The sequence below is a fragment of the Trichomycterus rosablanca genome, chromosome 13 (genome assembly GCF_030014385.1).
Source record: "Trichomycterus rosablanca isolate fTriRos1 chromosome 13, fTriRos1.hap1, whole genome shotgun sequence".
Classification (NCBI taxonomy): Eukaryota; Metazoa; Chordata; class Actinopteri; order Siluriformes; family Trichomycteridae; genus Trichomycterus; species Trichomycterus rosablanca.
In genome coordinates this window covers 38,110,508-38,136,393 of record NC_086000.1, presented here as the reverse complement: position 1 = coordinate 38,136,393, position 25,886 = coordinate 38,110,508, and the positions used below count along the sequence as shown (strand labels likewise).

The 25,886-nt window shown below is 43.4% G+C and overlaps 2 protein-coding genes across 6 annotated transcripts in view; both read right to left on the bottom strand.

Moving 5' to 3' along the window:
- Positions 1-9,122, bottom strand: part of birc6 (baculoviral IAP repeat containing 6) — a 145,469-nt gene extending 136,347 nt beyond the window's left edge. For all 5 annotated transcript variants that reach the window (XM_063006839.1, XM_063006842.1, XM_063006843.1 and 2 more), the window contains exons 1-2: positions 8,752-9,122; positions 3,143-3,324 (exon numbers count right to left, since the gene is read on the bottom strand). In XM_063006839.1, the coding sequence (XP_062862909.1) occupies positions 3,143-3,324; positions 8,752-8,962 (393 nt within the window). In that variant the 5' untranslated portion in view covers positions 8,963-9,122. The remainder of the gene's footprint in view (positions 1-3,142; positions 3,325-8,751) is intronic.
- Positions 9,123-16,414: 7,292 nt separating this feature from the next.
- On the bottom strand, positions 16,415-25,177 carry yipf4 (Yip1 domain family, member 4). The gene is made up of 6 exons (XM_063007214.1): positions 24,984-25,177; positions 20,838-20,991; positions 20,511-20,682; positions 19,524-19,601; positions 18,692-18,805; positions 16,415-17,083 (listed from the first exon to the last, which is right to left on the bottom strand). The coding sequence occupies exons 1-6, from the start codon at positions 25,039-25,041 to the stop codon at positions 16,946-16,948; spliced, it is 714 nt and encodes a 237-aa protein (XP_062863284.1). The 5' UTR covers positions 25,042-25,177; the 3' UTR covers positions 16,415-16,945.
- Positions 25,178-25,886: the final 709 nt, after the last annotated feature.

The following is a 25,886-nucleotide window of genomic DNA, read 5'->3' as shown; positions in this document are numbered from 1 at the left end:
GATTATCAGACTGGTTCCAACTTCAAATCCCAGACTATCAGACTGGTTCCAATTCTAATTCCCAGACTATCAGACTGGTTCCAATTTCCAGACGATCAGACTGGTTCCAATTTCAGTTCCCAGACTATCAGACTGGTTCCATTTCCAACCAATTTTAATTCCCAGATTATCAGACTGGTTCCAACTTCAAATCCCAGACTATCAGACTGGTTCCAACTTAAAATCCCAGACGATCAGACTGGTTCCAATTTCCTTTCCCAGACTATCAGACTGGTTCCAATTCCAACCAATTTTAATTCCCAGATTATCAGACTGGTTCCAACTTCAAATCCCAGACTATCAGACTGGTTCCAATTCTAATTCCCAGACTATCAGACTGGTTCCAATTTCCAGACGATCAGACTGGTTCCAATTTCAGTTCCCAGACTATCAGACTGGTTCCATTTCCAACCAATTTTAATTCCCAGATTATCAGACTGGTTCCAACTTCAAATCCCAGACTATCAGACTGGTTCCAACTTAAAATCCCAGACGATCAGACTGGTTCCAATTTCAGTTCCCAGACTATCAGACTGGTTCCAATTCCAACCAATTTTAATTCCCAGATTATCAGACTGGTTCCAACTTCAAATCCCAGACTATCAGACTGGTTCCAATTTCCAGACGATCAGACTGGTTCCAATTTCAGTTCCCAGACTATCAGACTGGTTCCAATTGCAACCAATTTTAATTCCCAGATTATCAGACTGGTTCCAACTTCAAATCCCAGACTATCAGACTGGTTCCAATTTCCAGACAATCAGACTGGTTCCAATTTCAGTTCCCAGACTATCAGACTGGTTCCAATTCCAACCAATTTTAATTCCCAGACTATCAGACTGGTTCCAATTCCCATTATATCAGACTGGTTCCAATTCCCAGACTATCAGACTGGTTCCAGTTCCAATTCCAGTTCTAATTTTAATTCCCAGACTATCAGACTGGTTCCAATTTCAATTCCCAGACTATCAGACTGGTTCCAATTCCCATTATATCAGACTGGTTCCAATTCCCAGACTATCAGACTGGTTCCAATTCCAGTTCCCAGACTATCAGACTGGTTCCGATTCCCGGACTATCAGACTGGTTCCAATTCTAATTCACAGACTATCAGACTGGTTCCAGTTCCAATCAATTCCAGTTCCCAGACTATCAGACTGGTTCCAATTCCAACTGTCAGACTATCAGACTGGTTCCAATTTCAGTTCCCAGGCTATCAGACAGGTTCCCATTCTAATTCCCATTATATCAGACTGGTTCCAATTCCCAAACTACTATCAGACTGGTTCCAATTCTAATTTCCAGACTATCAGACTGGTTCCAATTTCCAGACGATCAGACTGGTTCCAATTTCAGTTCCCAGACTATCAGACTGGTTCCAATTCCAACCAATTTTAATTCCCAGATTATCAGACTGGTTCCAACTTCAAATCCCAGACTATCAGACTGGTTCCAATTCTAATTCCCAGACTATCAGACTGGTTCCAATTTCCAGACGATCAGACTGGTTCCAATTTCAGTTCCCAGACTATCAGACTGGTTCCATTTCCAACCAATTTTAATTCCCAGATTATCAGACTGGTTCCAACTTCAAATCCCAGACTATCAGACTGGTTCCAACTTAAAATCCCAGACGATCAGACTGGTTCCAATTTCCTTTCCCAGACTATCAGACTGGTTCCAATTCCAACCAATTTTAATTCCCAGATTATCAGACTGGTTCCAACTTCAAATCCCAGACTATCAGACTGGTTCCAATTCTAATTCCCAGACTATCAGACTGGTTCCAATTTCCAGACGATCAGACTGGTTCCAATTTCAGTTCCCAGACTATCAGACTGGTTCCATTTCCAACCAATTTTAATTCCCAGATTATCAGACTGGTTCCAACTTCAAATCCCAGACTATCAGACTGGTTCCAACTTAAAATCCCAGACGATCAGACTGGTTCCAATTTCAGTTCCCAGACTATCAGACTGGTTCCAATTCCAACCAATTTTAATTCCCAGATTATCAGACTGGTTCCAACTTCAAATCCCAGACTATCAGACTGGTTCCAATTTCCAGACGATCAGACTGGTTCCAATTTCAGTTCCCAGACTATCAGACTGGTTCCAATTGCAACCAATTTTAATTCCCAGATTATCAGACTGGTTCCAACTTCAAATCCCAGACTATCAGACTGGTTCCAATTTCCAGACAATCAGACTGGTTCCAATTTCAGTTCCCAGACTATCAGACTGGTTCCAATTCCAACCAATTTTAATTCCCAGACTATCAGACTGGTTCCAATTCCCATTATATCAGACTGGTTCCAATTCCCAGACTATCAGACTGGTTCCAGTTCCAATTCCAGTTCTAATTTTAATTCCCAGACTATCAGACTGGTTCCAATTTCAATTCCCAGACTATCAGACTGGTTCCAATTCCCATTATATCAGACTGGTTCCAATTCCCAGACTATCAGACTGGTTCCAATTCCAGTTCCCAGACTATCAGACTGGTTCCGACTTCAAATCTCAGACTGGTTCCAATATCAGTTCCCAGACTATGAGACTGGTTCCAATTCTAATTCCCAGATCATCGTGGTTTGGAGCAGCCGTTGCAGCGTGCACAGTCTCCGCTCCGTGCTGACAGCGGCGTAGACGTTTCCCGAACTGACACCCTGACTGATGTGAAACTGGGACGAGGGCGTGGCACCACGACCAACCAGTTCCTCAACATAGCAGAGCAGCGCTGTTGTGTAAGCGTTACACAGAGGCTGATCTGTACCTCCGTGCCCGCGGTCATGTTCTCACGCTGCCTCAGCCGAGCAGGTTTTGTGTCCGGGGTAACAGGGACACGCGGTGATGATGATGCACCGAATACCACCAGATATTCACGGAATCACCGGTGCTAACAGGTGTAATAAATCAATCATATACAGGGAATTACATCCTTCTGACTTTGCAGGAACAGTTTAGGGAAGGTCCTGTCCCGTCCCAGCGTGAAAGCGAGCTCTCAACAGCTCTGGGACGAACCGGAACACCAGACTCACGCACCGAGAAGGAAACTACACTCTCATGTTAGATCAGACGCCCCCCCTAGGGTGGGTCCCACCTACCTCAGTGACCGGTAGCTCCAGCTGGACCATGTCCTCCGGTTTGGACACGGGGGCCTGGAGCGCCGTGTCCAGGAGCAGAATGCCGTTCAGGTCCTTCCTGCATCCCACCGCGTAATCGTCCACGAACAGAACTTTATCCACCGCCGGGAAGTACTGACACCTCACACGGCCACCGGGCTTCGCTGTAACACACACACACACACACACACACACACACACACACACACACACACACACGGTCATTAATACACCACGTGGTCCGAAGTATGTGGACGCCCCTCTTAAACGATTCGCTCAGGGTGATTCAGCTTCATTTCCCCACCGTCCAAGATTGATATATAAAATATATAACATTTATTCTATGTGTCTAACCTTCTGGAGAGACAGTTTGGGGAAGGCCCAGGTTTCCAGATCACAACATGAGGACCATCAGGACTCGATTTGAGGGGTTTGGTGTTAATTTCAATTCCCAGACCATCAGACTGGTTCCAATTCTAATTCCCATTATATCAGACTGGTTCCAATTCTAATTCCCATTATATCAGACTGGTTCCAATTCTAATTCCCATTATATCAGACTGGTTACAATTCCCAGACTATTATCAGACTGGTTCCAATTCCAATTCCCAGACTATCAGACTGGTTCCAGTTCTTAGACTATCAGACTGGTTCCAGTTCCCAGACTATCAGACTGGTTCAAATATCAATTGTCAGACTATCAGACTGGTTCCAGTTCCAGTTCTAATTTTAATTCCCAGACTATCAGACTGGTTACAATTTCAATTCCCAGACTATCAGACTGGTTCCAATTCTAATTCCCATTATATCAGACTGGTTCCAATTCCCAGACTACTATCAGACTGGTTCCAATTCCAATTCCCAGACTATCAGACCGGTTCCAGTTCCCAGACTATCAGACTGGTTCAAATATAAATTTTCAGACTATCAGACTGGTTCCAGTTCCAATTCCAGTTCTAATTTTAATTCCCAGACTATCAGACTGGTTCCAATTCCATTTCACAGACTATCAGACTGGTTCCAATTCTAATTCCCATTATATCAGACTGGTTCCAATTCCCAGACTACTATCAGACTGGTTCCAATTCCAATTCCCAGACTATCAGACCGGTTCCAGTTCCCAGACTATCAGACTGGTTCAAATATAAATTTTCAGACTATCAGACTGGTTCCAGTTCCAGTTCCAATTCCAGTTCCAATTCTAATTCCCATTATATCAGACTGGTTCCAATTCCCAGACTACTATCAGACTGGTTCCAATTCCAATTCCCAGACTATCAGACCGGTTCCAGTTCCCAGACTGGTTCAAATATAAATTTTCAGACTATCAGACTGGTTCCAGTTCCAGTTCTAATTTTGATTCCCAGACTATCAGACTGGTTCCAATTCCATTTCACAGACTATCAGACTGGTTCCAATTCTAATTCCCATTATATCAGACTGGTTCCAATTCCCAGACTACTATCAGACTGGTTCCAATTCCAATTCCCAGACTATCAGACCGGTTCCAGTTCCCAGACTATCAGACTGGTTCAAATATAAATTTTCAGACTATCAGACTGGTTCCAGTTCCAGTTCCAATTCCAGTTCCAATTCTAATTCCCATTATATCAGACTGGTTCCAATTCCCAGACTACTATCAGACTGGTTCCAATTCCAATTCCCAGACTATCAGACCGGTTCCAGTTCCCAGACTATCAGACTGGTTCAAATATAAATTTTCAGACTATCAGACTGGTTCCAGTTCCAATTCTAATTTTAATTCCCAGACTATCAGACTGGTTCCAATTCCATTTCACAGACTATCAGACTGGTTCCAATTCTAATTCCCATTATATCAGACTGGTTCCAATTCCCAGACTACTATCAGACTGGTTCCAATTCCAATTGTATCAGACCAGTTTCCCATTGTTCCAGTTCACAGACTATCAGACTATCAGACTGGTTCCAAATTCAATTGCCATTAAATAAAATAAAATATATAACATTTATTCTATGTGTCTAACTTTCTGGAGAGACAGTTTGGGGAAGGCCCAGGTTTCCAGATCACAACATGAGGACCATCAGGACTCGATTTGAGGGGTTTGGTGTTGAGGAACTCAAATCAGTGGCCTGCTCACAACTCTGATCTCAACCCTACTAACCACTTTTGGGATGAATTGGAACGTCGACTGAGACCCGAGCTTATGGAACTAGGGTTCTAAAAGGGAACTCATTCTGTGTATCCAGTTCACAGCTTAGGGGCATCTACGGCTGCGTCCCGATCCAGATACACACGACAAATCGGAACACGACCATCAGCGCTCCTACTGCGTCTGACCACTTTTGGGATGAACCGGAATCTCGACTGAGACCCGAGCTTATGGAACTCCGGCTTATGGAACTGCAGGCAAGCAGGATCTAATAAGCGTCGTGTACGTACGGAGAGTCACACTATGCTCCGTTTACTCCCCCACTACTCATGTCAGCGCCTGAACCGGACAGCAGGGGTCGCCGTTGCACCGATCTGAGGAATGAGAACACGAGCGATTGTGTCTGCTGAGCGCCCGACCAGGCCGGTAAATGGTGTGAACCCTGACCGAGGAAACCCGTCCCTAACCCCCACCCCCCCCAGACACGTGTGTGTGTGTGTGTGTGTGTGTGTGTGTGGTGGCCAACCGCTTCTTTTCCCCCCCAATACAGAGACTCACGCACTGCTCTCCATTATTCACAGTCTCTGTGCGGTGCCTCGAGCAGCCAGCAGAGGCCGCTGTTGCAGCGGTGTTAAAGAATACAGGGGTCTTGCTCAGGGGTCCGACGGTAAAACCTTGGCATCGTTGGGCCTTAAACTAGTCCGGTACCTCAACAACCGACCTACAACCGCCCTGTACTCAAAGAAAACAATCAACCGCTTAGAGCCTAACACGTTGAGGTGACGACTTCACGCCACCGGGTTTGAACCGTTCTCTGGAGCAATTCTAACCCCTCAGAGGTTTCGAAACAGGTCGAGCAAACCGGCAGCCGAAAACGTGAATATTCACGAGCGTGCAAATCGCAGAAGCCCACGCGTGTTCTGCTCACGAATATTTTACACTGGCAGAGCGGCCCGGGCGCCCGGAACCACAACACGGACCCGGGCGTGTCGGCCGTGTCTCAAACGCACATGGTTCGCCCGCCGTATTTTATGTCACATCAGACCGAACCAGGTTAGCACAGACAGCTCTGGAAAACCGAGACCACAAACACATGCGTGGACTGTAGTATCATGTGGTCAAGGTACTGTTGGTCTCCTGAGCAAAGCCCTTACTTAGCTTTTAACCGGAACCAGTGGTTAGCCTGCAAACCATGGCACAATTACGCCACTAGACCTGCATCCGAAGGGCGCTCGGGTGGCCGGACAGGCGTCTACACGGGCATCATTTCTCCTTCGTGTATCTGGGCTTGGGACCAGCACTTAGAGTGCACCGACAAGTCCAACTTCCAAAAGCTAGACTGTTCAGCCATATCACTGACCCCCAGACATGGCTCATAACAATGTCTGTCAGCACAGGCGAGATTCGAACCCAGGACCATTTCACAGTAGTCTACACAGTCTACGCCCCACATTTAAGTGGGCAGAGGTGGCTCAGCAGTCAAGGTACAGGATCAGTAATCAAAAGGTTGCTGGTTCAAGCCCCACATCTGCCATGTTGCCATGTATACACAGACAACTGTAAGTCTGCTACACGCCGGAAACGTCAAACGTTAAGTGCGATAAAGCATAAAAACATCAAACACGCGCCACCCTGGTGTCTACGTTTAGTTCCATTTAAGGTCTCTCGGGTCTGGTTTCACCTTAAACGCCGTTAGAAGGGAGGATCCCGGTTCCGATTTCTAATTTTAACATCCGGATGTGGCGTTAAAGGAGGACATAAATAAATAAATATCATCGTCACAAATCGCAAATACGTGCTGGACGCATCGCCGCGGTCGTACGGCTTTCTGGTGCCACTGTGGCCTCATACAGGACGGGTTATTCCCACCACCCTTCCTCCACCATCACTTTATGTTACGAAGACTTTATTTATTATTTATTAGTATTTATCGTCATGCTTCACACACTTTGGTTCCATTTATGACAGGACAGTTCACCTCACTACAGACTTTATTACAGACTGGACTGAATAATAACTCTATTATTATTTATTTATTTATTATTGCTAGTTATAACTCTTAGTTTAATTTAATTTTGTGTTTGTATGATTTGTGTAAATCTTATTCATTTAAATGATCCTCCCGACCACCCAGGGGTCTCCTGCTGAGTCTGGTTCCTCTCAAGGTTCCTTCCTGTAATTTTCAGGGAGTTTTTCCTTGCCACAGTCGCCCTCGGCTTGCTCATCAGGGGTTTTTGTATCTGTCGGTCCTGGATTTTGTAAAGTTGCTTTGAGACGATGTCGATTGTAAAAAGCGATGTATAAACACATTTGACTTGACTCAGTTGCACGTATTTGTACTGTGAGAGGAAACCGGAGCTCCCGGAGGAAACCCACACAGACACAGGCACGGGGAGAACATGCAAACTCCACACAGAAAGGACCTGGCCCCGCCCCGCCTGGGGATCGACAGTGGAGCTGTGAGGCGACAGTGCTACCCCCCGAGCCACCCAGACTCACGATTCCCTCAGAGACTTACAGTATACAGTATTTTAAGCAATTGAAAGTTAAGGGCCTCGCTCAAGGGCCCAACAGTGGCAACCTGGCAGTGGTGAGGCTTGAACCAGCGACCTTCTGATGACTAGTCCAGTAGCAAATGACTCTGATGGTAAATGATACTGAGGTACGGATCACCCGGCAGTAGAAACGACCACTAAACGTGTGGATCTCAGCGGGTGCTGTCGACCTGGCCGGGCGTCTGACAGGCACAACCGGCCGTGCCTGAAGGAGGGAGGGTCGACTGAGTTTTATTTCACTGCTCCTGCACAGATGCGACATGCACTAATGCCGTTTGGGGTTTTGGGGATGCGACCCTAGACGTGACTACACGCCGAATTGCAGATAGGGGAACTGGCAACATCTAAAAACCGTGACCTACAGTTCTAGCGGATTCCTATAATCGCACCTCATTCCTCTTGGGTAATTGCTTCATCCTGACCTGCTCCTAATTGCCCCTGGGTGTAACTTCACGAATGAATGATGTGATGGCCGTGACGGACGGACGGGTACCCCGCCTCGGGGTCAGTGCTGACGGGACACTCCAGGTCCAAGATGGCATCATTGTTATTATTAATATTGTTGTTAAACAGGCGCTTTATCCTGGTCAGGGTCACAGAGGGTCCAGGCAGGAGCACAGTGAATGTGAGGCAAAGTTCACCTACTTATTCAGCTATGTAAATAACCAAAAATATCAAAACTATCACAGCATGATCGGCCTTTTCTACACGTGACAGCCAATACCAGATGATTCCAAGAGCGCTGACACTCGATACTCACCGCTTGTGGATAAATTTAGCAGTAAAATATCGCGATATACCGCCGCCACCACCCTGCGGTATCGCTCAGCCCTGTGTGTACCGACATTCGAACGTACGGATCACTGTTACCCTGAATGTAAATGCGGCCGAAAAACACCCTCACCGTGCAGCACAGAGGCCTGGAGGATGGACCCCGAGGTTCCGTCGATGACTTTAATGCTTCCCCGGCTGGTCACGGCCAGAATGGCGTTCAGGCCCGGGTGGTAGGAGAGGCTCCTGAGGCCGGCGTCGTCGCAGCGCAGCCGGCCGTCTCTCACCAAAATCCACTCCGAGGATTCGGACGAGCCGCAGGCCGCAGCGCCCGCCGCGGCCATTTCTCCGCTCGGTTCACTCACTTTCCTCCCGATCTGCCCTCCTGGTGTCTCCGCTGACAAAGACGGGTGTTTAAAAATCACTCAAATCGGCGAATTATTGAAAGAAAAGTAGCGCTTCAGTACGACTGAGGCTCTCCTTCTCCTCACTCCGCCGCTTCTCTTGTGTTTCCTCCTCCTCTGAAGCGCTGCGGAGCGTCCGGCGCGATTCACGGACGGATCTGCGTATAAACACGGCAGCGCCGCGGCGCAGATACGCGAACAGCGCAGCGGCTCCGCCTACTTCTACATACGCATACTAACATACTAGGTAGCCGAAGTATGCATCTTAGCACGTGTAAAATCGCACACTAGCGTACTAGGTAGTATTAATGACTACTTACAAATATCCGGATATTCAAATTAGCGATTTTTTTTATCTTCAGTTTTCGCATTAAGTTTCACTTTTATTTTACCCACAGCTTTTATTTTAAAACCAGTTTAGTTTCGATTTCGAATTCTGTCGATATTTTGTCTCGTGTTCTGAAGTGTCAGCTATATAGTCATTTTATTTCTAAATTAAAAGTTGTAATTCTGTTTTGTATTGTTCACGGTGGCTAAGTGGCTAAGAAGGTCCTGGGTCCTTTCTGTGTGGAGTTTGCATGTTCTCCCCGTGTCTGTCAGCACTTTTCCACCAAAAGAACCATGGTTCTTGAACCGGTTCTGTTCAGGTTTCTTTGAACCTTGGTGTTCTGTAGAGAACCGAACCTCGTTTCCACCAGTTTTTGGGAACCAAGCCTGCGTCATCAGCGGTGGGCGAAAGTTAAGAGTAGTATCATCATGGTGGAGCGTGTAGATCATCTGTGGGGATTTGTGCTGCTGTTACAGATGTTGATTTTGATGTATAAAGCATGGATCAGCTGTCGGTGATAAGAAGACGTGACGTGTTCGTCTCAGTTGTTGTTTTCTTTAGTTCGTTGACGTGAGAAGCGTTTTGTGCTTCACTCTCACCGCGACTCTCGGCGTAAATAACCGAATTGCTCAGCGCTCGACTCGAGAGATAAAACATCATTAAAGTTCCACGATACGAACAAACATCTGTGTGGAATAACCATCAAACCCAGTCTAACAGCTTCACATGTATCTGTGTTTAACTGGATTTACTTCACGTGTGCTGGTTCTGCAGCTCCAGGTTCTGAATCCACAAAAAGCTTCAACTAAATAAAGAGTAACGTGTCTGAATGTACTAACAGTACCGCACAGGAACTAAACCTCTCTGTTATTACTGGTTATAAGCGCTCTGTACTGCCCAAATTCATCGCTCATTGTTTTAGTACAAGAAGCCACGTTACGCTTTATGTAAGTGTTTATACAGTCCGGATCACTTTTACCACGTTACATCACACAGTTCATCACTTTAAAAATATCAGCGCAAACCGGCTCAAAATGTAATCTGGTGAACTTTAAAAGATAAAAGTGGTTTAAATTCTACATATAACGTTATAATGTCTCATGTAAAAACGTCCACTCCAAACCTCTACACGGTGACACGCCCACAGATGGACGTCACGGTTCGCGCTGAAGAACCCAGTATTCTGTGGTGCCAGACTAGAACCCAAGTTCACTGTCAGGAACCTCTTTTTTTCGGTGTTAACACACGGAACCGGTTCAAAATCGAACCAGAACGGAACCAGAACCGCGTTGGTGGAAAAGGGGTATGTGTGGGTTTCCTCCCACAGTCCAAAGACGTGCAAGTGAGGTGAATTGAAGACACTAGATTGTTCATGACTGTGTTGGATATAACCTTGTGAACTGATGAATCTTGTGTAATGAGTAACTACCGTTCCTGTCATGAATGTAACCAAAGTGTAAAACATGACGTTATAATCCTAATAAACAAACTATTTTGTATGTTTGTACATTTGTTTTAAAATTAATACACTACCACTGGAAGGTGAAAATACAAAACCCTTACACGTACATACAGTGTATCACAAAAGTGAGTACACCCCTCACATTTCTGCAAATATTTCATTATATCTTTTCATGGGACAACACTATAGACATGAAACTTGGATATAACTTAGAGTAGTCAATGTACAGCTTGTATAGCAGTGTAGATTTACTGTCTTCTGAAAATAACTCAACACACAGCCATTAATGTCTAAATAGCTGCAACATAAGTGAGTACACCCCACAGTGAACATGTCCAAATTGTGCCCAAATGTGTCGTTGTCCCTCCCTGGTGTCATGTGTCAAGGTCCCAGGTGTAAATGGGGAGCAGGGCTGTTAAATTTGGTGTTTTGGGTACAATTCTCTCATACTGGCCACTGGATATTCAACATGGCACCTCATGGCAAAGAACTCTCTGAGGATGTGAGAAATAGAATTGTTGCTCTCCACAAAGATGGCCTGGGCTATAAGAAGATTGCTAACACCCTGAAACTGAGCTACAGCATGGTGGCCAAGGTCATACAGCGGTTCTCCAGGACAGGTTCCACTCGGAACAGGCTTCGCCAGGGTCGACCAAAGAAGTTGAGTCCACGTGTTCGGCGTCATATCCAGAGGTTGGCTTTAAAAAATAGACACATGAGTGCTGCCAGCATTGCTGCAGAGGTTGAAGACGTGGGAGGTCAGCCTGTCAGTGCTCAGACCATACGCCGCACACTGCATCAACTCGGTCTGCATGGTCGTCATCCCAGAAGGAAGCTGACGCACAAGAAAGCCCGCAAACAGTTTGCTGAAGACAAGCAGTCCAAGAACATGGATTACTGAAATGCCCTGTGGTCTGACGAGACCAAGATAAACTCGTTTGGCTCAGATGGTGTCCAGCATGTGTGGCGGCGCCCTGGTGAGAAGTACCAAGACAACTGTATCTTGCCTACAGTCAAGCATGGTGGTGGTAGCATCATGGTCTTGGGCTGCATGAGTGTTGCTGGCACTGGGGAGCTGCAGTTCATTGAGGGAAACATGAATTCCAACATGTACTGTGACATTCTGAAACAGAGCATGATCCCCTCCCTTCGAAAACTGGGCCTCATGGCAGTTTTCCAACAGGATAACGACCCCAAACACAACCTCCAAGATGACAACTGCCTTGCTGAGGAAGCTGAAGGTAAAGGTGATGGACTAAACCCAATTGAGCACCTGTGGCGCATCCTCAAGTGGAAGGTGGAGGAGTTCAAGGTGTCTAACATCCACCAGCTCCGTGATGTCATCATGGAGGAGTGGAAGAGGATTCCAGTAGCAACCTGTGCAGCTCTGGTGAATTCCATGCCCAGGAGGGTTAAGGCAGTGCTGGATAATAATGGTGGTCACACAAAATATTGACACTTTGGGCACAATTTGGACATGTTCACTGTGGGGTGTACTCACTTATGTTGCAGCTATTTAGACATTAATGGCTGTGTGTTGAGTTATTTTCAGAAGACAGTAAATCTACACTGCTATACACGCTGTACACTGACTACTCTAACTTATATCCAAGTTTCATGTCTATAGTGTTGTCCCATGAAAAGATATAATGAAATATTTGAAGAAATGTGAGGGGTGTACTCACTTTTGTGATACACTGTACATACATCTTAACACACATAGGTGTCTGGTTATTTCAAATGCACAGGCTAAGTTTCATGTCATTTTATTGTCATTCACCCATCAGCCAAAACATTAGGACCATTCGCATAATATGCTGTTAAAACAGCTCTGACTCAACAAAACATGGGCTCCACAAGACATCAAGACAAGAGTCCTTTGGTATCTGGTACCAGAACATTAACAAGAGGACGTCATATTTTCATGTTGTCTGGCCTCTGAGTCTTGGTCGCCCAACAACCTGACAGCAGTTAATGGTTTGTCCTTCCTCAGACCATTGCCGGTGGGAACCAATGTTGCCTGTGATACCTCTTGCTGTTTAGGAGTCCCTCTGTTCTTTATGCTGATCGGATCTGTGGCATTCAACTCATAAACTATGAGGAATCTCCATCAGATCCACATCTAACAGATCCCTCACACACACCATCAAATCCACATGTAATAGTCAAGTCAATTTTATTTATATAGCGCTTTTTACAATGAACATCGTCTCAAAGCAACTTTACAGAATCCAGGACCAACAGACCAAAAACCCTTATTGAGCAGCCAAGGGCGACAGTGGCAGGAAAAACTCCCTTAAAATTACAGGAAGAAACCTTGAGAGGAACCAGACTCAGCAGGGACCTCCATCGTCCTTCTTGGGTGGCCTGGAGAACAACTTAAATGAGCAGAATCCACACAAATCATACAAACACAAAATTAAATTAAATAAAAAGTTATAACTAGCAATAAATAAATAAATAAAATAATAATAATAATAGATCCCTTACTCTCATGCGTACCTCAGCTGCTGGATCAAAATAATAATAATGTTTTTTTCTTAACCCACAATGTTCTGCTTAAACTGGTTAGTACAGTAAAGGATCCTCAGCAATACACTGGATTTCCAGTGTCTGGAGAGAATCACAAGGTCCAATAATTGTTTTCCATATTTGTATGAAACCCAACAAATATGATGCCATTGTGCTAGATCAGGCGCACCCTATGGCGCAGACTTTCATTTCTATGTTACCATATTTTCTTAATATAATAAAAAAAACTACACATACTGCTGCAAGTTATTCAAGAATTATCAAATCTGATGAGTTCCTGCATGAAGAAGATCTCCTTCCATCACCAGGTTATATCACCATCAGACCTTTAATAGAGGGTCTGAAAATGCAGACTGTGAAGTATAACCCCAAATCAGAAACAGTTGGAACAGTATGGGAAATGCAAATAATAAAAATGCAGTGTTCCTTACATTTACTTTGACCTTTACATACTGAAATTCCTCCTGATTCCTTGAATGATTTAATGATATTCTGCACTGTAGAGGGAGAACATGCAAATCCCTTCCAATCTTTCTTTGAGGTTCATTGTTGTTAAACATTTCAATCATTTTCTCACACATTTGTGGACAAACTGGATCCTCTGATCATCTTTACTCATCAGAGACTCTCAGCCTTTCCTGGATGCTGCTTTTGTACCAAACCATGAACACAATCACCTGTCCACATCACATCATTATTTAGTTTTTTCACCTCATTACTGGCTCTAAATTCCCCTGTCCCAACTTTATTTGAAATGTTTTGTAGGTCTAAATTGCAGGAATGGATGTTTATTAATAAATAAAATGAATTTGAGCAGATAAAAGATGAAATATCTCAGGTTCATCCTGTCTGACATCAAATAAACATCAAAGTCAATGTAAGAAACTCTGTGTTTTTATTTTATTAGCATTTTCCACGCTGTCCCAACTTTTTCTGATTTGGGGTTGTAGATGTTCATCCCTCGGAAACCTGAAAGATACTTTTTGAAGTTCTGACACCAAACTTCAAACGTTGTTCTTATTATCCCCTTTCATAAATATACTTCATATCTAAAAGTATTTGGACGCCTGACCATGAGCTTGTTGGATGTAAAACAGAGAGACCTCAAGCTTCTCACAAGACTTTGAGGTGTGTCCGTGTGTGGGAATTTGTGCCCGTTCAGTAGTACAAAAGATGGCAGCATTTTTATTAGTCTGTCTGGGACGCTAATAAATCAGTCGATGTTCCGGTTCACCCCAGAGCTGCTTTTCTTCCAGTCTTTATAGTGCTCATGCTGGACCTTCCCTAAACTGTTGTTTTCTTTATATAATTGATTTATTACACCTGAAAGACATCAGTGATCAAAGGGACGTCCCAATACTTTTGACAGTGTAGTGTATGTTTAACCCAGGTAAGATGGTGTGGCACAACCTAAGGGGGGATGTTCATTCAGAAAATATTATTTGTTATGAAATATTCATATTTTTTTTAAATCCCGTGATATACAGTCATGTGAAAAAGTTAGGACACCCCATGAGAACCTTTGTCTTCTTGAACATATTTAAACGTGTGAACATTTGAGCTTCATGTGAACAGTACCAAGAGATGGAGCTTATATAACTAAACTAATAAAACTGAAAAAATTACTTTTAAACACATTTATTACTACTTACTTCACCACATCAGCTGCAGTGATTAGAGCATCGTTAGAGGACACTGGAGTTTTAGTTAAACCTCAGACGTTAGTTTGGTTTGCTCTCGATTGTTGCAGTGAGTGGTATCACCATGGTGAGATCTAAAGACTCTCTCAGGCCTTCAGAAAGAAGCTTGTAGATGCATATGAGTCTGGGAAGGGATTTAAAAAGATCTCAGAACAATTAGAAATCAGCCGTTCCACTATCCGGAAAATCATTTACAAGTGGAGAACATTTAAAACAACTGCCAACATGGCCAGGTCAGGACGTCCTAGCAAGTTCAGCCCAAGAGCAGAGCGCAAGATACGTAAAGAAGTCTCCAATAATCCTACAATGTCATCACGGGACCTACGGGAGCTCCTGCCACAGTTGATGTCAAGGTTCATGCATCTACCATCAGAAAGAGACTGCACAAGTTTGATTTTAATGGGAGGTGAGCGAGGAGGAAACATCAGGAGACTAAAGTTCACCAGAAAACACAGAGACAAAGACCAGGACTTCTGGAACAATGTGCTCTGGACAGATGAATCCAAAGCTGAATTATTTGGCACAGTAACAGAAGACATGTTTGGAGCAAAGCAAACACAGCATTTGAGCAGAAGAACCTCATGCCAACTGTGAAGCATGGAGGTGGAAATGTCATGGTTTGGGGCTGCTTTGCAGCAGCAGGGCGTGGCAAGCTCTCCATTATAGTATCCACGATGAATTCTTCACTGTATCAGAGGACGCTGGAGGAAAATGTAAGCTGAAGCCAAAAACTGAAGCTACAGCGGAGGTGGACCATGCAGCATGACAACGACCCAAAACATCCCAGTAAATCCACCAAGGAATGAATCAATAGAAAGAAATGGAGAGTTCTGGAATGCCCGAGTCAAAGCCCGGATCTTAATCCTATTGAGATGCTGTGGGGAGATTTGAAACGGGCTGTGCATGCAAGAAACCCCTCAAACCTCACACAGCTGAAGAAATTCTGCATGGAGGAGTGGGAAGAACTTTCGCCCGGTTGATGTCAGAGACGGTAGATGGTTACAGGAAACGTCTCATTGAGGTTATTTCAGCCAAAGGGGGAAACACCAGCTATTAGAGCATATTTTTGTTTATTACTTTTCACAACTTGTGTTTAAAAGTAATTTTTTCAGTTTTATTAGTTTAGTTATATAAGCTCTGTCTCTCAGTACTGTTCACATAAGCTCAAATGTTCACATGTTTAAATATGTTCAAGAAGACAAAGGTTCTCATGGGGTGTCCTAACTTTTTCACATGACTGTAAATAATTAATCTGTGGTGAATTACTGACATGACGTGGTATTTAGGAGGAATTATTCCAGGTCATTCTAAAGGGTTTACAAACTTTAATTACTTGGTTTGGTCATAAATTGAGTCTGCACAATGAAGCGTATTGAGACGTTAATGCTTTTTAATCATATTTATGAGCTGTATATGAACGATATCACGATGTCTGGCCCGGATCACATCGATGGAACTCATGACGATCCCGCCGTGCGTTCGGGAAGCCGCTTCCGACTGCGAGTTCTACACGTTTACACACAGTCCAGTAAAACAAACCAGCGGCGGATACAAACCATCGTTAAAGGCACGCTCAGTGTCCGACTCCGCCCTTCTCCTCCAACGTACACGTGTAACCTAAAGCCAAACCTCAGAAACCTGGAAATATTACAGAGATACAGAATCCTGTCTGAGGACGTACATACATCTAGCTTCCATAACATCTAAACACGACTGTGCGGGGAGCACGCCCCGCGTCCGAGCGGCTCTCGGTATCCCGTTAAATATAGGAGCTCTGTACAGGTCGCTACTCAAATAAAAGTCGAATAAAAATGAAAGAAAGAAGGAATCCATGCTCCGTCCTGTAGTGTCCCTCAGAGTCAGTGTCCGAACACGTTAAAAATCCACGTCCCGCCGGCCAATCAGACGCCGGTGTACAGGGACAGGAAGTAGATGTACAGGAGGAAGATGGGGTAGATCAGGAGCGGCTTCTTCGTTTTGAATTCATCCCCGACGAGCAGCGAGGCGGCGCTGTACGCCGCCCAAAACACCCCGCCCAGCTGGAAGAGAGAGAACCAGACATCAGCACAGGGTCAGTAAACACAGACAATATAAACCTTATAACACAAATCAGGTGACGAAATCATCCGCAAGTATAAAAGAAGCATCCCGAACTATTTAGGTATCGCGCCCTCTACAGTGCATGATATCATCAAAAAAAATCAGTGCTCTACTACCAGCCAGGCGGGCACCTATAACGACAATGATCGGCTCATCCGCGGGACGGAGCACAGAAAGGGATTCAGTTACGCCCTCTGCTGGCTGATCGGGGGATAGTGGAGATCGATGCGTGACTCTCCGTGCATGATACGGCTCTCTATATGAATCCGCCTGGTGCAGGTGAAAAGAAGCGGTCCGTGCTGCACACATTAGTTACGACCTTCCTCTCTCATGAGTGGAGGTCTTCATCAGTACAGGAGAAATATGATCAGGGAATTGGATATAAATATAAATTAGGAAGGAAATTAAGGGGGGTGCTGATTTCCATAATGGACAAGTACACAGTGGAAACACGTGTTGGCAACCCCAAGCCACCTTCTGCACTCGTTACAGGAGCATGTCTGCATACTCAGAGACTGTTATCAGGTGCTAGACCGACCTGCCTGCAGTACAGACCTCTCTACCACTGATAAAACACAATGTAGGAGAATAAAACTCTAAAACTGTACGGGTGCTCAGCTGAAGACTTGATCAGTGGTTAAGTTACTGGTTAGAAGGTCGCCGGTTTAATCCCCACCTCTGTTTGGCCCCTGAGCGAGGCCCTTAACTCACAACACAACAACTTGCATTGTATTGTATAAGATAGTATTTGAACTGTAAGTTCCTTTGGATAAATAATAATAATAATAATAATAATAATAATAATAATAATAATAAGTGATAATACTAAAAATAATGAAAATAAACATTAATAAAAATGATAATAATAAATGTAACACTAGTAGATATAATAATAATAAAAATGTAAATAAATAATATAATAGTAATAATAATAATAATATAAATAAAAAATTCTAAATAATAATAATGATAAATATAATAATATATAAATAATTCAACATTATAATAATAATAATAATAATAATACAAATAATTCAACATAATATTAATAATAATGTAAATAAATAATTCAAAATAATAATAATATTAATAATAATAATAATATAAATAATATAAATTAATTTAACATAATAATAATAATAAAGATAAACATTAATAAAATTGATAATAATAAATGTAACACTAGTAGATATAATAATAATAAATAAATAATATGACAATAATAATAATAATAATGATAAAATATAACAATAATGATGATGATAGATAATAATAATAATAAAAAAATACCTTTACTTTATCTAAATTAAGAAATACAATTAAAAGAAATTTAACAAGTGTAATACAATTATTAACAACTATAACAATAATCTACAACAATAATCTATATTATTAAAACGTATTATTATTATTATTATTATTATAGTAATCATAAAATTATAATATAACAAAACTAATACTTATAATAATACAAATTATTATTATTATTATAACAATAATAATAATAGCAACAACAGTAATAAAATGATTGTTATCTGTATCGGTACCTTTATAAGCGTGGAGACGATTTCGAATCCTCCGATGATGAGCAGGACCGGAGCGATAACGATGAGGGGGAGCAGCGAGTACCCGATCACACCCAGAACCTGACCGTAAGAAACCTGCACAGTAACAGAGAGCTCATCAGCCACGTCGTGTTTAGAACTGATTCAGGTGAAGCTGCACTCACACCACAAACCCTGTAAAGTCCCTGTGATCCGGCTGTGACTGAGGGAGGGCGGGGCTGCACCCCGATCTTAATTCTATACATTATAACATGTTCTCGGGAGCTGGGTCCAGGGTTCGAATCCCCAGTGCTGCTACCCTCCGGTCGGGCGTCTACATTTACATTTTCAGCCTTTTGCAGACGCCTTTATCCAAGTGACTTACAGCACTGTGACAGTTTACAGTCCAAGCAATTAAGGGTTAAGGGCCTTGCTCAAGGGCCCCACAGTGGCAACCTGGCAGTAGTGGGGCTTGAACTACCGACCTTTTGATTACTCGTTCAGTACCTTAACAACTGGGCTACGACTGCCTACAAATAGAGACATGCGATTATCTGTGTTTGAGAACTTGCGTCCTGTCTGGAATGTGTTACCACAATCATTGTGATAGTGTCCAATCATTCCCGAATAAGGGGACCCACCACGGCCCTGACCACAATAAAGCATTCACAAGACATGAAAAGGAAAAGAAAAATGACCTGTTTTTCTTCTACTGTGTGAAACTTCTTGCTTTAAAAGATTCGTTTTCCATGGTACAAACCATGTTTCCGAAAAAGTTGGGACGGAGACAGAATAGTGAAATGTTAAAGGTGCTTTACATAAATCTGGTTATTACCTCTCCACCGAGCACCCTCGCCAGGAGGAAAATGGTCAAAGAGCCGAATATCCAAATGGTTATGATCCACGACACGACCTGGAGGGTGAAACCAAAAGATCTGATTATAGTGTGTGAAACAAAACGAGCTTCCATACACACACATACACACACACACACAGACACCAGAGATGGGAACTCGAGTCTGCGTCCCACACAGTGACTTCAGACTCGACTCGTAAACAACAAGAGTCTCTCCATCAGCATGTGTTAACATTAGTTACGTGTGACAATTATATACAATATTATTATAAATATTCTGCTCTCTAATAATAATAATAATAATAATAATAATAATAATAATAATAATAACGCTCCGGCCGCCTTAACCCACAACACACACAATGTGTAAATGTTCCAGCAGCTTCCGGTGTAGTGATGAAGCGTCGCTCCCTACTCCCTACACAGTCTGAAGTTCACTTCATTTGAACATTCTCGTTACCTTTGGATCAGAATCTCACTTAAAATGGTGGAGTACCCTACGTAGTGCACTTCACAGGAACGACCGGGGTGAACGGAACGCTCCTACAGAATCGGTGCTGATGGTTGAAAGACGCTTTCTGAACCAATCAGAGCTTCTGATTGTAATTGTTAGTAAGAAATGCTGTTATTTGCATTTATTCGGTTTGCGTCACACAGATGACGTGGTAATGAAACGCTCGATCGGCTTTCTAACCACTTCCTGTTTTACTTCACCACCGGGAAAAGTTTGGAGGTTTTTAATTATAAGCACATTTACAAAATAACGGATTCTGTTCCTAATGGGACGCACGCTTATAAATGTAATAGCATCTGGAAGAACAGAAGCTAAGGTAAGCAGCGGTTATGATGGTTTTTGCTGTGTTTGGGATTTTGGCCCATGCTTCACATGATAAACCTCCCTAACTCCCCAACGGGCTGTGTTTCAATCCCAGCTCTGCCTGTGTCTGTATGTTAGTGAGCGCTCACCCGGAACTGTCCGTAGATGGAGATCATGGAGAAGAGCAGAACGACGGCCAGCGGCCCCCAGAAGTCGGGATTATCTCTCACCACCTGCCTGTTGAATCCCAGCGAGGGCATGGGCATCAGCACACAGCGGATCTTATAGTAGATGTCCTTCAGATCGATGTCCAGCTCCTCCCTGGTACCAACACACAACAAACACGTCAAAATACACACACTGCTGATCTACCAACCCTCAAAACGCTCCTGTACTGTAGCGCTGGTGTGTGTGTGTGTGAGGGTGAGGGATCTATTAGATCTATTTAAGATCTTTACAGAAGCTCCAGTACTCACAGTAATGGTTTCATCTCTTCGGCCTCGTCCTCCTCTACCTCCAGCAGCCAGCCGTAACCCCTCTGTCGGAGGAAGCTGGCAGCGTAGGCGTCTTTGGAGCTGTCGCCACCCATGTTGAGTTTAACGTCTGGGGTATCGATCGTCCCGCTCAGCTCTGCACACAGAAACCAGCGCTGTTAGTGTCGAACATGAGCAGCGGAATGATCACAAAATGCTTTTATTTTTGTTTCATCTAAGCAAGGTTCTGACTAAAAATCATCTCATATTTGTGCTTGTTTTTTTTTAGCAGAGGAGCTTTGATGTTGTTCCTGCTGCTTTCAGCTCGTCCTGCAACTCATTTCGTCTGACCGCCGGCTTCTATCTTGTGTTTCTTATCAGGAGTCTGTGTGATCCTGTGTGCTGCTCCGTGACGGTTCCACTTGTGGATGATGGAGTGATGTTGAAGGTGTTTGCTGCAGCTCTGTGACTTTAGTGTTCTAATGAAACCAGGTGCAGTTTACTGAAGATTTTATTATATTTTCTTTATGTAATACGAGCTTTAAGAGGTTCCATCTCTTCAGCAGGTAAACGATACACACGTGCCCGGGTCTCCACATGATCTCGGAGTAAACAGGATTTGGAGGACCTTTAGTATCTTCTACTATCGCTTCGAAGTCCAGTTTCGATTCATGTCCTCTAGTCGGACCACTTGCTGTTTGGGAGATACTTCAAACCAGTCGTGTGACTATGTATATATAACAACCTGGTCCTTATCAAAGTCCCTCAGGCCTTGATGCTGATCATATTTGTTGCGTTTAACACATAAACATCTAATAGATCCCTCACCGTAAGATAGATATCTATAGAAAGATATACTTTATTTGTCATACAGTGTATCACAAAAGTGAGTACACCCCTCACATTTCTGCAGATATTTAAGTATATCTTTTCATGGGACAACACTGACAAAATGACACTTTGACACAATGAAAAGTAGTCTGTGTGCAGCTTATATAACAGCATAAATTTATTCTTCCCTCAAAATAACTCAATATACAGCCATTAATGTCTAAACCACCGGCAACAAAAGTGAGTACACCCCTTAGTGAAAGTTCCTGAAGTGTCAATATTTTGTGTGGCCACCATTATTTCCCAGAACTGCCTTAACTCTCCTGGGCATGGAGTTTACCAGAGCTTCACAGGTTGCCACTGGAATGCTTTTCCACTTCTCCATGACGACATCATGGAGCTGGCGGATATTCGAGACTTTGCGCTCCTCCACCTTCCACTTGAGGATGCCCCAAAGATGTTCTATTGGGTTTAGGTCTGGAGACATGCTTGGCCAGTCCATCACCTTTACCCTCAGCCTCTTCAATAAAGCAGTGGTCGTCTTAGAGGTGTGTTTGGGGTCATTATCATGCTGGAACACTGCCCTGCGACCCAGTTTCCGGAGGGAGGGGATCATGCTCTGCTTCAGTATTTCACAGTACATATTGGAGTTCATGTGTCCCTCAATGAAATGTAACTCCCCAACACCTGCTGCACTCATGCAGCCCCAGACCATGGCATTCCCACCACCATGCTTGACTGTAGGCATGACACACTTATCTTTGTACTCCTCACCTGATTGCCGCCACACATGCTTGAGACCATCTGAACCAAACAAATTAATCTTGGTCTCATCAGATTATAGGACATGGTTCCAGTAATCCATGTCCTTTGTTGACATGTCTTCAGCAAACTGTTTGCAGGCTTTCTTGTGTAGAGACTTCAGAAGAGGCTTCCTTCTGGGGTGACAGCCATGCAGACCAATTTGATGTAGTGTGCGGCGTATGGTCTGAGCACTGACAGGCTGACCCCCCACCTTTTCAATCTCTGCAGCAATGCTGACAGCACTCCTGCGCCTATCTTTCAAAGACAGCAGTTGGATGTGACGCTGAGCACGTGCACTCAGCTTCTTTGGACGACCAACGCGAGGTCTGTTCTGAGTGGACCCTGCTCTTTTAAAACGCTGGATGATCTTGGCCACTGTGCTGCAGCTCAGTTTCAGGGTGTTGGCAATCTTCTTGTAGCCTTGGCCATCTTCATGTAGCGCAACAATTCGTCTTTTAAGATCCTCAGAGAGTTCTTTGCCATGAGGTGCCATGTTGGAACTTTCAGTGACCAGTATGAGAGAGTGTGAGAGCTGTACTACTAAATGGAACACACCTGCTCCCTATGCACACCTGAGACCTAGTAACACTAACAAATCACATGACATTTTGGAGGGAAAATGACAAGCAGTGCTCAATTTGGACATTTAGGGGTGTAGTTTCTTAGGGGTGTACTCACTTTTGTTGCCGGTGGTTTAGACATTAATGGCTGTATATTGAGTTATTTTGAGGGAAGAATAAATTTACACTGTTATATAAGCTGCACACAGACTACTTTTCATTGTGTCAAAGTGTCATTTTGTCAGTGTTGTCCCATGAAAAGATATACTTAAATATCTGCAGAAATGTGAGGGGTGTACTCACTTTTGTGATACACTGTATATAACAGTGTAAATTTATTCTTCCCTCAAAATAACTAAATATACAGCCATTAATGTCTAAACCACCGGCAACAAAAGTGAGTACACCCCTTAGTGAAAGTTCCTGAAGTGTCAATATTTTGTGTGGCCACCATTATTTCCCAGAACTGCCTTAACTCTACTGGGCATGGAGTTTACCAGAGCTTCACAGGTTGCCACTGGAATGCTTTTCCACTCCTCCATGACGACATCACGGAGCTGGCGGATATTCGAGACTTTGCGCTCCTCCACCTTCCGCTTGAGGATGCCCCAAAGATGTTCTATTGGGTTTAGGTCTGGAGACATGCTTGGCCAGTCCATCACCTTTACCCTCAGCCTCTTCAATAAAGCAGTGGTCGTCTTAGAGGTGTGTTTGGGGTCATCATCATGCTGGAACACTGCCCTGCGACCCAGTTTCCGGAGGGAGGGGATCATGCTCTGCTTCAGTATTTCACAGTACATATTGGAGTTCATGTGTCCCTCAATGAAATGTAACTCCCCAACACCTGCTGCACCCATGCAGCCCCAGACCATGGCATTCCCACCACCATGCTTGACTGTAGGCATGACACACTTATCACTTTACTCCTCACCTGATTGCCGCCACACATGCTTGAGACCATCTGAACCAAACAAATTAATCTTGGTCTCATCAGACCATAGGACATAGCTCAATTTGGACATTTAGGGGTGTAGTTTCTTAGGGGTGTACTCACTTTTGTTGCCGGTGGTTTAGACATTAATGGCTGTATATTGAGTTATTTTGAGGGAAGAATAAATTTACACTGTTATATAAGCTGCACACAGACTACTTTTCATTGTGTCAAAGTGTCATTTTGTCAGTGTTGTCCCATGAAAAGATATACTTAATTATCTGCAGAAATGTGAGGGGTGTACTCACTTTTGTGATACACTGTATATACATATACACGTGTACAATAAAATTCTTTCTTCACATATCTCAGCTTGTTTGGAAGCTGGGGTCAGAGCGCAGGGTCAGCCATCGTACGGCGCCCCTGGAGCAGATAGGGTTAAGGGCCTTGCTCAAGGGCCCAACAGTGGCTGCATAGCAGAGCCTGGAATTGAACCGCCAGTTTTCCGGTTGATAGCCCAAAGCTCTACCCACTAGGCTCCCACTGTCCCAGTGCAAATGCACCACTGTACAGAACAGGTATCGATGTTATACAGCTGTAGCTTAGTGGTTAAAGTACTGGACTAGTATTCAGAAGGTTGCTGGTTCAAGCCCCACCACTGCCAGGTTGTCACTGTTGGGCCCTTGGGCGAGGCCCTTAACCTTCATTTGCTTAGACTGTATACTGTCACGGTTCCGTTCAGTATAGTGTAATAAATACACCCCCTTTCTCACTGTTTGACCACAATATAATTAAATATTATTATTATAACGATTATAAATATGATGTGAGGTTTTAGTTTTATATTTTCTTTCTTTATATTCACTGTATGTATATTGTTCCCCTATAATACATGTCTTGCATAAGCAGAACATCTAATGATATCCAGTAAGAAAAGAGAATAAAGTAAAGAAACAGAAAGCTGTAATGTAGATTATTCATTATTATTATATTTAATAAATAAAAGAATGATGTTGTATTTACCTTCAGCTCCAGAGGAGGAAACGAAGGTAAAATCACCGTTGGTGGGAGAAAACTGCATGATTGCTGGTGTGATTAGTGTTATTAATCAGTAATAAATCATAAACAAATGAGATTATTAGTTGTTATTGTATAAATCAGATCATTGCCACGTTTAATCGATATTTACTCTCCACCGCGTCAACACACAACACCAAACAGGAAGTAGGAAGCCAGGAGCAGAAATCAGGGCGGAGCAGAAAATTACGTGACACCTCATATCCGGGCAACTTTGGTACCCCCACCTACATCAAACGTTCCCTTATATATAGTCCCGCCCACACCAGGTCAGAACGCGCTGTGATTGGCCAGTTCTTCGTGCGACCGAGATTGAGCGGAGCAGGGGGTTCACAAACTTTTTCCAGATTTTTGTTTGACGCCTTTATGTTTAAAAACAAAACAAATCGGACACAGAAAGATGAATTATATTCAAAACTATGGTTTTATTTACAGCTTTTATTAGAGTGACATGCATGTGTGTTGCATTCCAGATTATTTGTAATATAAAGTCCAATACAAACGCGCGATCATCCCTCATGTTAACGATATATATTAAAATCTAAAGAAATTAAATAAATATTTTGGAATTGATTTAAAATAAAACAGTTTCTGTGCATTAAACATTTTCTAAATTGCCCGGTCAAATAATGCATTTTAGGAATCGATTCCTCAACCGACTCGAAGAATCGAGTCAGTTTGCCCTTGGATTGTAGACTGGGAGTTAGAATCGGTTCATGCATTTTCGGAGTCGACATAATTCTGTGTGACATTGACTACAATTTATTTCTTTTTTAACTGATTATTTAACCTTTTTACACCGAAAAATAGGTGACTGTTTGGTGACCTTTTTATTCGTTTTAAACTGTA

Excerpts from the sequence above, each read along its gene's own strand:
- yipf4 (XM_063007214.1), bottom strand. The coding sequence starts at position 25,041 with ATGCAGTTTTCTCCCACCAACGGTGATTTTACCTTCGTTTCCTCCTCT. Across the intron at positions 20,683-20,837 it reads GAAGAGATGAAACCATTACT|GGAGGAGCTGGACATCGATC; the intron begins GTGAGTACTGGA and ends TGTTGGTACCAG. Across the intron at positions 19,602-20,510 it reads CCATCTACGGACAGTTCCGG|GTCGTGTCGTGGATCATAAC; the intron begins GTGAGCGCTCAC and ends TTCACCCTCCAG.